The following is an 11,912-nucleotide window of genomic DNA, read 5'->3' as shown; positions in this document are numbered from 1 at the left end:
AAAATTACTAAAAAGAGACATAAATTTATATCATTTAAAATTATATTATTTTATCACTCTTTGAACATAATTTTTTAAAAAAAATTTAAATTTTTGTGTTAAAATTTAATACTCTTTTGTTATAATTTTTTAGTACTCTTTTTGTACTCTATTAAATTTATCATACTGGTAGAAAATTCTAAACGTTGGGAATAGACATCTACACAATTCGGACAAATTTATCATCTTTACCTCAAACTGACTATGGGAGCATATTAGTCCTGAAGAAGCTGTGAAGATCATATATGAGTGTCATGGAAGAAAGGTGTGCCATTTTTTTTTGTCATCTTTTATCCTGCTTATTATAGTCACTATTATAACTTATATAACTCTTCTGTCCATAACTCGTTTTGTAACTTCCAAATTTCATGAAATTGAAGGTGTTATAATACGATAGATTACTGGCACTTTAATCAGAATTTAATGAAATTGAAGAACCTATAAGTCGCATTTCATTATGATCATATACTAATATAAGCATTTTACACTGATTTATCCTACACTAATTTTTTTATGGTGTTATATATCTAGATTATTTTTTTATCAATAATAGATATAGGCTTATTTGTTGTAATTTTTTTTAGAATGGGAGTACATAAAGAGTACGTAGAATATAAAATGTCATAACTCAATAAATATTTTTCAAAGTATTTTTTACTCTTTTCAAAATGAAAAGAATTAATTTTATTTATCAAACCATTAATATCACAGTTTGAAAAGTTTAGAGTACGAAATTTTCTTCAAATGAAATTAGCTAGGTAATGATTCTTGTTTATACAAAAAATAGAAGTTTATTTTATTGATTTAATACCTAAGAATAATTAGGCTAGCTTAAATGCAATGTCACTTAAATTTGAATGTTGGAATGTATAGCATTTTTCAAATAGTATTAAGTTGATTTTAGTGTACAAATAGCATTTTTCAAATAGAATAATTAGGCTGATTTTAGTATACAAATAGCATTTTTTAAAAAAATAAATATGCATGAAAAAAAATTTGAGGGACAACAATTTTAATTTATATTAGTAAGTATTTTTAACTAGTAACTTAATATCTTTAATTTAATAATTTAGTATTATATTTTTAGTTAATATTTTTAAATATTATTAATTAATTAGTGATCAAAATAATAAATGATGATGACTCTGTTAAAAAAAATAGCCCTCCAGTTATGTTACAAAATTTTAGGTTATTTTTTTAACAAATTTCGCATTAAAGAGTATTCAGTAAATTATCCACAAAAAAATGTAAATGATTCACTCTCCAAAAGCTAATATTTTTTTTCAGTTTTAAATTGTCGAATTTTTTATGTAATGTAATTGTCTTATTCTATCCACCCTGTGTTTTCTCATTCCGTCCCTCTCTTTCTCTGGTACTCTCGTCTCGTACTCTCTCGTACTCTCTTATTCTTAGAACTTGTAAGCATGGATTATAATATCATATTATAATAAAAAAATTCTTAAACTCATCATCTTTTTTAGGATTCGAATATGTAGCCTAAAGAATACGACATATATGCGTGGAGAGAATACTCCTTTACAGTCATCCAAACTAACTATCTCAAAATTAATGATCAGAGTCAAATTGAAATCGGAAGTAATGCAATCTTTGTTGGCATTTACACGGTCCAAAGGCTGCTTCATACCTTTGGATAAACTGTTTTTCAAATTCATTGCTAAAATTTATTATTGTTTTCAATCTTCTTTGTATTTATCTTTAATTATCTTTAATAACAGATTGTAATACAGTTATTATTTGTAAGAATAAATCTATATATCTTAAATAAATAATTATATGTTTACATTAAAATTTGTAGACGAAAATTTGTATAAAATTGATTTTACAAATTTATTTTGATAAAAAATAAATTGATATTAACATTATTTATATTTAGTAATTTTGTATCAAAATAAATTATAATAAAATAAATGTTTGAATTACATCATGTAAAATTACTAAAAAACATAAATTTATATTATTTTAACATTCTTTAACTATAATTTTTTTAAAAAAAATTTAAATTTATGTATTAAAATTTAATACTCTTTTTACTATAATTTGTTAGTATTCTTTTTGTACTTTTTTTTAGTACTCTTTTTTATATGAGTGTATTTGTGCGTGTTTTGATTATAGTGTTTTATAGTTCTATTAAAAATATTTTCATTGTTGTAGGTAACCCATAATATAGGAACGTATACATGAAATACCACGATTGCAAGTTATTTTCGGATTTGCACCAAATTCCTACTCCATTAGATCTATCATACTTGTGGGAAATTTCTCTATTTTTTTGAAAGGATAACTTTGATAGAATTATTTATCTCTTTTTTTTTCTTAGGCTTATTTTTTTATAAGCATTATGTACTATTCCGTTAGTTTGTTATACTTCGTCTCAGGTCAAATTATAAATTGAGATCTAGTTAAAAATAAATAAACACTACTTAAGAGTACGTAAATAGTACGTGTTTTTCTTTTTTAATGGACTTATCCCATACAATCAAAATAACTACATACCAACTCAGATGGACACAAGAATTTCTCCATAAATCTTTTTAAACAAGCTCATTAAAGAGCAGTTATCACATAATTAGACCCACTAAGTAACAGTTCACTAAAGAGCAGTTATCACAACAATTCTATAAATATATCTACTCTTGACATAAAAGAGGTACGTTATTCATTCCGAATAATTCATATTTATCTTTTACTCTTACTAACTTGAGCGTTAGAGTCTCTTTACAGATGCCCAACGCCACCGTCCTATCCTTACAAGAAGACGATGTTCCTTCCTCTCACTCCTTCCTCTCACTCCTAAGAAAAGTAAGTTCAAAGTATCAACAGAATGAATTATACCTCGGAGTTCACTTCCACACAGGAACATGTACATTATTAGCTGTTTATCGGTTATGATTGTGCTAGTAATGAGAAATGAAGAGATTTAGAAACGGTTTACTTTAAATCAATATTGATTTAAACAGGGAGAGAAGGAGGGAGAGGGTCGTGGTTGTTCTGGGATTAGCGTGAAGGGAGAAGAGCAGTGGAGGCGGCGCGTAGCAGCGACGGTGGTCCTTCCCCTTCCCTTCCCCGAACCAATTCCCACCCTCCCCTAATGTGATTTCCTTCCCTCTTTCCCCCTTATTCAACGTTTTCTTTATTTTTTTAGTTAGGAGTATTTTTGGAATAAAAATAAAAAAATTTAGTAAAAATGACGATTTTAAAATTAAGTTAAATTTTAAGGATAATTTTATAAATAAAAAAGGCTTAGGATAAAAAAAATTTTCAGCCCTTACCTTAGGGACTAAAATTGTACTTAGTGATTATTGATAATTATCTTTCTATCAGAGTTTCAAGATTCAACGTTATCTTCTCTTTTCTTTTCAATTGACGCTATGTTTCTCTTGATATTAGATAACAGTGTCATTTTTATTTTCCGAGAGAAGGTATGAATTTGTATGGCAGATATGAATTTGCACCATAAATAAAATTCTTATAGGTAATTAATGCCATGAATAATAAAATAATTAATTAATATTTGAGGCGAATGTGAACATTTTAGAATAAAGATTCAATTCGGTTTCTGTCGTAAGATAAGGTAATTTTTGTAAAAAAAAAAACACTTCGATTCTCAACATTTTTATTGAGTCAATATGACCCCTATTAAAAAATTAGTTAAATAATAACAATAATTATATTTGTGGGAGGTTTTATTCAAACTCACACAAAAAAAATTTTAACAATATAATCATAATCATTACTACCACCACCTTCTTTATCTTCAGCATTATTATTTTTATTTTTACTATATTTTTTTGTGTAACCATACTTTATCATTATTGTTATCTCATTGACCACTATCATTACCAATATTAACATCATCAACATTAATGTTCTCATATTTTAGTTCCTTTTGGATGTTATCTTTTCCTTTAGAAGCATTTGTACTATAATTAATTTTTTTTCTTGCGACATCATTTTCAACAACGTCACTTAACCATTACTCGGTGAAATTTTTTTTTAAAATAAACTTATTAATAGTTTTTAGAAGTTTAAAACCCCTCGCAAATTACAAATAAAACTTTCCACAAAATTAATTTTTGTTACTATTTAATAGATTTTCTAACAAAAAAATTGTATTGTTCCAAAATAAAAAAATTAAAATCTAAAATGTCCCTCTTTTTTGGATAAAAATTATTTTATCCTTCATAAAAATAGACAAAGATAGAATTAGACATCTACTCTCAATTTTATGGAGCTTCTAACTTTACTTTCTAATAACTTCATTTGGAAACATCTTTGTGGATTAAATTGTGGGTTTGATTACCTTAGTTACATGATGATATAGAGTGATTTTGACACTCAAATTAACATAAATATTAATGTAATTCGATGTACTTTAGTTTATGCATTTTTTTCATGGTTCTTCATGTCATGTACATTTCACTTAGTCACTTACACTTTCAACATCTATTATAGTAAGACTCAATTAGTAGTAATGAATATAATATAATATAATATAATATAATATAATATAATATATGCAATAATATAGTTTCTCCAACATTATCAATAATACATGCATGATCCTTTCCTGTGTCTAGTTGTGATCAAACAAAAGGTTATTGTTGCTTAATACAAGCTTTTTAGTCTCATCTATTCCATAATTATCCAATGGATTTTCTTCCAACAAGGTACTACTTTGTTTCTCTGTCCCCACATTACCCCTGCCACCATTAAAATGCATAAACTTTTGTGCATCTTCTACCCCACTATAGTGGTAATTATTATGATTATTATTTGCAACTATATGGTCCACAAAGGTACCATAATCATAGTAATAATCATCACCACAATATCCAAGTTGTTCAGCTGGTTCTTGGTGATAATTCTGATGATCAATGGTGTTATTATCCATATAAGATTCTTGTTGTTGAGATTGAAAGATGATAGAATCAGAAGAAGTAGAAGAACTATTATTGGCATTGATGATAAGATCACTTGATGATGAGTAAGAAATAATGGACTCATGAGGGTGGTAGAAATAATAAGTGTCATTATTATTATTAGTGGCGGTTGTGTTTGATATGAATGGTGGAGGAGATGGAGGAGAAGGAGAATGTTGTTGTGTTGATGATGAATTTTGGAGGATGGACAAAAGGGTAATTTGGGGATGAGGCTTATTATTATTATTGTTCATTGTTAAAGGGTCCATCATAATTGGCATCATCTTTTTCTTAAGCTTGGTATTCCAATAGTTCTTGATGTCATTGTCTGTCCTTCCTGGCAACTGAGATGCTATTATTGACCATCTGCACTTGCATTGTATTTGTATTAGCATTTGTTTTTGTGTCAATGCAATGAGTCTCAAGATAAGAAACATATAACTTACCAAAATACAGAACTTATAATAGGGAATTTGAATCCTCTAAATTTTAAATTTATACTTTAGAGGGTAAAGTATGATCTTTTATTTTTGAATGGTTTCTCTCTCATCTTTATTATTAGTCACACCTATAAAATAAGTGGTGAGAAATCACACTTTACTTTCTAGAGTGAAATTCAAACTTTAGAGAATCCAAATCCAAAATACATATACATGTACTTTTTAATTCGTTGCTAGTTAAATTTAGATCTAATAATATGAAAATGAATCATATGAAAATATGTTTATATAAAGATGATAATAACTAATACGTAAATATATATTTATGCTAAACAGATTAGTCAAATATGTTAAATTATCTAACTATTTCAATTATCGACTTTATATAGAAACATTTTTGAGTGAGTAATCACTTATTATAGGATTTGGATTCTCTAAAGTTTGAATTTCACTCTAGAGAGTAAAGTGTGATTTCTCACCACTTATTTTATAGGTGGGACTAATAATAAAGATGAGAGAGAAACCATTCAAAAATAAAAGATCATACTTTACCCTCTAAAGTATAAATTTAAAATTTAGAGGATTCAAATTCATATATTTTAATTAAAAGTTGTTTTTTTCCTTATAAAATTAGCAATTTGTGATTTTGACTAGAATAATTTCAAAAAAAAAGTTTAAAAATTAATAAATTTTTTTTCATAGGTCAAGTATTATGTTTAAAGCGTGATGAATAAAATATAAAATTTTATAAAAAAAAAGTTAATTATAACCAAATTCTTAAAAATAATGAGATTGAGTGAATCTAACTCAACCCTAAAAATTAACTTATTATGAGATAAAAAATATTTCATACTTATAAGTTATATAAAAAATATTATTTTTAAAAAATATGAGACTTGTAATACATCTAAACTCTAATATCACAAAACTATCTTGTCTAATAAATTTGTTATATAACATATATTAAGATCAACTTGGATTAAATACTTAAGCAGTAGTGAATCTTAATTGCTAAGTTATATATTGTACAAGTAGAATTAAAATACAAACCAATTTCACTCTCTAAAATATTTTTTTATTTGATCCTATTTAAAAAGAAAGGTAGTCAAAAAACCATTATTTTAAAAAGAATTGTATATGTGTAATTGTATATAATCTTTATTAGATTTTGAAGGAATAATTTTTAAAATGTTTATATGTGCAATTTTATTATTATAATTTTATTGACTATTAGCTTTTGTTGTTACTTTTAATTTCTAGAAAATTTTTGTCCTTTCTTGAATTGAAACTATATGATGCATGATTATTTAATTTATAGAAGTGTATGTCTAAAATCTAAGGTAGTTATTAGTATATATATATATGGAAGTGGAAACATTAAGTGGACTAATGGAGAATAATAATATATATACCTGCTTCCAATACTGGCAAAGAGATAGCAGATCATTCTATCTTCATCTTCAGAAAACTCTCCATGCTTAATATTGGGTCTAAGATAATTAAGCCATCTAAGTCTACAACTTTTCCCACATCTTTTCAAACCTACAACAACACATAATTAAATTGATTATATATTCACATATATATATCTAATTAAAAATACAAGAAAAAAGAATAATATACAAGTAAAATATAAAACTAATTAAGAACCTTGTAAATTAAAGAGATTAATATTACTATTATGACTTATTTGTTCACACACTACTTATTAGTAAAAGATAGAGATATAATAATTTATGCATATTTTTTATTAGCTCAGTTTTTTTAATAAATAATTTTATGATATGTTATTAAAATTTTTATAACAAAAAACTTTAGAATTTGATTTTTAATATCTAAAAAAAGAAAGAAATTCAACATAAAACAAATAAAAATATACAATCACACTTCAAGTCCACTAAAGAAGAGTTTGTAAAAAAACATATTAAAAATATTAAGTTAATTAAGCTTTTAAAATAAGTATAATTAGTAAAAGAAAAACTAATTAAGCTAACCGAAACTCATATAATTTTAAGTAAATTTAAATACTAAATCTCAATAATTCAAAAATTCAATATATGAGATCTAAATTAAACTAGTAACTTATAAATGTTTATGAGTTAATTAACTTGAGATCTTAATTAATTACCAGCTTTTTGTGGAAGAGCAATCCAGTTTCCTCCAGTTCCATGTTTGTCAATGTATTCCTTGAGCTTTGCATCTTCTTCAGGACTCCATGGACCTTTCTTTACATTTGCCTTGTCACAACATGGAGCTCTTCCCATCTCTTCTCTTCTAGATTATTTTTGCTTTAATTTAATTTTGAGACTCTCATATCAAATTCTCTTAAACACATATGATTTTGATGAAAACCTTGAGAAAAGTACAAAGGCTATCTTGTCATCTAGAAATAATGGATTAATGAGTAGTAGAGCTATATATATTTATTAATTAGATAGGTGTATTAATTAGGTCTTTAATATATAATATTATTTTAATTAGTAAGATATATAATCGGACAAAACTTTGAAAGGTGGTTCACCAACAAGGAAAAAAAGTTAAAATAGTTATTCATAGAAAATATATGTACAGCATAAGTCAATGTGAATAATTGATATCACTATTTTATATAAGAGTAATGATTAAGAGTTCAGTAGAAAATCTAAATACATATGTAATTTTTCTAAAAAATAAAAAGATAAAAATAAAAAAATGCTCTTTATTTAAAAATTAAAAAAGATAATAATTAAGAAGTCAAGTTAGGGTTTTCAATTATTTTATATTCTAAAAACATATTTTAATAGCCTAATAATATAAATTAAATCTTTTAATCTTTTTAGTATATTCAATACATTAAAAATATAAAAAATTATTTTTTTCCATAAATTTTTAATAAAATATAATAGACACATGTTATCAAGATATATATATAAAAATAAATATAGGGGCCCTTTTGGAAGGGAAGTCTAACCTTCTATTGCACCTAAAAGTATCCAAAGTCTGCTTCCAAGTTTTAACTTTCATAGAATATAGAACTCGTTGGAAATGATGGTACAGTAATTAATAATGCTACACATTTTCAACGTATTGACAAATTGCCATTAAATAAGGCAAAATGTATTTTCATTTTTCAACATTATATTATATTATTCATCTTATAGTATTCAATTTACTATCACAATTTAATGTCATCTCTATTTTGATGTAGTTAGTAATAAATAGCTACTTTATGATATCTTACTCTTGTAATACTATTATGGAGGCTTATTACATAAAGACATAAAAAATGTCTTTTTTTTTTTTTTAAAGACGTGTACACGTATTATAATATGATTGGATATTTTTATTAAACTGGTTAATAAGCTATTTTTTAATAAATCAGAACAAGAAAAAACAGAAGCACCGACAACACAGATGGCGACAGTATCGCACTAGGAAAAAACTTAGAATTTTGGTTGAGTGAGTTTGATCTTGAGTTCAGAGTTCAAGGAGATAGTGATAGTGATTCACAAATTGGGAATGGAGTGGGTGTTGAGGGTGGGTTTTAGAAAGTAGATCGAACTATTTTTTACGTCGATTTTTAGTTGAATCGATTAGATCGGTCAATTTGTCTAATTTTTAAAATATTGATTATTATTATAAAAAATTGGTTTTATTCTAATTAGTTAAAAAATTTAAAAAAATCGATTCATTAAAATGTCCAATAATATAATAAAACACGTAAACATTTTTAAAAAAAATATTTTATACAACTTTATAAGAGCATTCTCCACTATTATCGAGTCGAGGCCAATTAATTATATTATAAGATGTTCATTTTAGGCATTATTTTTCAATCATTGTGATATATAATATTTTGATACTATTGTTAAATCTTAGGTTTTCATTTTAGGAACACCGACCTTTCAAATATTAACCTCTACATACATGAATGATTAGTCATCTATCATCTTATTTGAAATTCTCCCAAATCGTAAGTCAAAGTTTATATAACCGACGTGGTGTTATTAATGCCTCAAGTTGAAAATCTTAAGTTGGAGTTTCTTTTATGATTTTTCAATTTTCGACTAAAACATCAACTTCATTTTGACTAGGTTATATACTTAGTTACTATAGTATTTGTAGACTAAAATTAATTATTAGTATAAAATATATATTAAAATATAAAAAATATATTAAAAAAATTAAATAATATATATATTTATAAATAAATATATTATAATTAATTTTAATAGTTAATTTTAATGTATAAATAATATTTTTATACCTCAACATGTGTACGATTCATTTTCAACGATATTTTCCGATCAAGAACATGTGATACTTGCAGATTGTTTTAGAAAGTTCAACTTAGAAGAAAAAATTTATGAATAATACTCCAAATAAAATGGTAAATTAGTGCAATTTTTTTTAAATTTAAAACAATTTAATCCTCAACCATATTAACTTTTTGCAGAAAAATTAACCACAAATTTGACACACTTTAAATAATATTAAAGTTTAGTTTATCCAAAAGATAAGTGATCAATTTGACAATTTTATTTGTTAGTGAATAATTTTTCTAAAACAAAATTATTGATTAGAGATGATCCCGTCGTTACAAATATTAAATTCAGCTTTATGAGTCATAATTTAGGAGAATGCATCATAATTTGGCGTTACGCTATTAATTGGTATTCTACGTTACAATTCGGCTTAACGGACTACTTTCTAAACATGAAACGTCCAACTTAACGTTTCATCCTCATCATTGTTCTTTAATACAGGCAATAAAGAAGAAGCATAACCGACTTGTACATTTTTACTTACAAAAAGGTATGATCTTCTATTCTAAAGGACATTGAATTCTCAATACTGACTTAAACTTTGGAGTGCCTTTGCAGGTACACTCCCCCTTTGTTTCTTGCTTAAAGCTCTACGCGATTGGACTTTTTCTCGGAGTAAAGCTCGGATTACCATAAAGCTCAAAGGTCGACATCGAAGATAACAATTCGGCGTCGATTCCCAGAGACTGAGCTCTCCCTCCAGATATCCATATAAGAACAAGAGATGAATTTAGATTTTAGAATATCACTCAAAATTAAATTATATGAGAAAGTATAAGGAACTAATTTTTAGTTAGCTAATATTAACAAATTTTAGCTAATATTAATTTTTGTAGTGATTTACAGAAACTACTGATATAACTGTCGTTGTTCAAATATTTTGCGTCAAATTATATGGCAGCGATTTTAAACCGTAGTGATTAAAAACTAATTTACTTTGAATAAAAAATGATTTTTCAATATATATAGAATTACAGGAAATTTCATTATTTTTTAACCTAATAATTTGATCAAGTTTCATCGATAATTTTATACGTAAAATTCACTGGTTTTTTAAATACATTTACAAGAATACTCAAACTCTATTTTATTTTGGAAAAAACAAACTCTCAAATCAACAAAACATTATTGCTACTTTACATATACTCAACTAAAGGGAAGAACCACTGAAATTGCTCGTTTTAGATGAAGGAAAATGCATACAATAAATTATTCTGAATGGAAATGCATAGAATAAAGCACTAATTGACCCACACAAAAAAAGTAGGTTCACGAGTCTTGGATCAGAAAAGTAGTATCTTATCATCACAACAATCTCTAGGTGTTTTTCTCCATTGTGTTAATGTGTTATATTGGATTCTTCATTCATAATAATTTGAAAAAATAAAAAATAAAAAGAGGAACCACGAATCAAAAGTTATTTTTGATGGTGCATATTATTATTGCCTTAAGGTGGGGGCGTGTTGCAAACAAGATTCTGAATTTAAGCATATATAATTCTAAGCGTGTTATTAGTTTTATAATTTTATTCATCTCTTCCAACACTTTAAGCAATTATTAGATAAATAAATTATATGAATAATGAATGAGCTTATATTTTAGTATATGTCACTACTAGAGAGTCTAAAGCATTAGTTAGATAGTTTTATATTTTAACATATCATTTCATGTAAAAAGCTCTGAGTTTGAGAATCTTCCTAAACACATTTTTTTTTCTATCAAACATATGCTTTTGGGAATTTTATTAACTTCTTGGGCCATGAAGATTTCTTTTGTGCTGGATTATAAGTAATGCATATTAAAGTTGGGCCATATTGTGAAAATATTTTTGGTCATGGGCCATAGTGTAGAAATGAACCTACCCTAAACCTATTTATTTGGGTTAGGCCCAAAATCAAGTGTTGAGCCTAACAAGCCCAATAGGTAAAGTCTTCATGGGATACAATACAAACAAAAAGGTGTCACGTCCAAAAAAAAAAATTTAATAAAAACTTCAGAAGTCTTTCTCTTAATTTTGTTTTGTCGTTAATTTATTCTATAAAAAATTAATAAAAATATTATATATAAATAAAATTTAATTATCATATATTTGTGAATAAGAAGGTATATTATTTAATTTATTTTTAATATATATTTTATAATGATTAATTTGACTATTGGTGTTGTGTGTATATATATATATATATATA

The 11,912-nt window shown here is 25.5% G+C and overlaps 1 protein-coding gene across 1 annotated transcript; it reads right to left on the bottom strand.

Moving 5' to 3' along the window:
- Positions 1-4,581: 4,581 nt before the first annotated feature.
- Positions 4,582-7,792, bottom strand: LOC130961870 (transcription factor RAX2). Its single transcript, XM_057887907.1, has 3 exons — positions 7,548-7,792; positions 6,832-6,961; positions 4,582-5,345 (listed from the first exon to the last, which is right to left on the bottom strand). Exons 1-3 carry the CDS (start codon positions 7,681-7,683, stop codon positions 4,634-4,636), a joined length of 978 nt encoding a protein of 325 aa, XP_057743890.1. The 5' UTR covers positions 7,684-7,792; the 3' UTR covers positions 4,582-4,633.
- Positions 7,793-11,912: the final 4,120 nt, after the last annotated feature.

This window comes from Arachis stenosperma, chromosome 2 (genome assembly GCF_014773155.1).
Source record: "Arachis stenosperma cultivar V10309 chromosome 2, arast.V10309.gnm1.PFL2, whole genome shotgun sequence".
Classification (NCBI taxonomy): Eukaryota; Viridiplantae; Streptophyta; class Magnoliopsida; order Fabales; family Fabaceae; genus Arachis; species Arachis stenosperma.
This window is presented reverse-complemented; position numbering and strand designations above follow the sequence as displayed.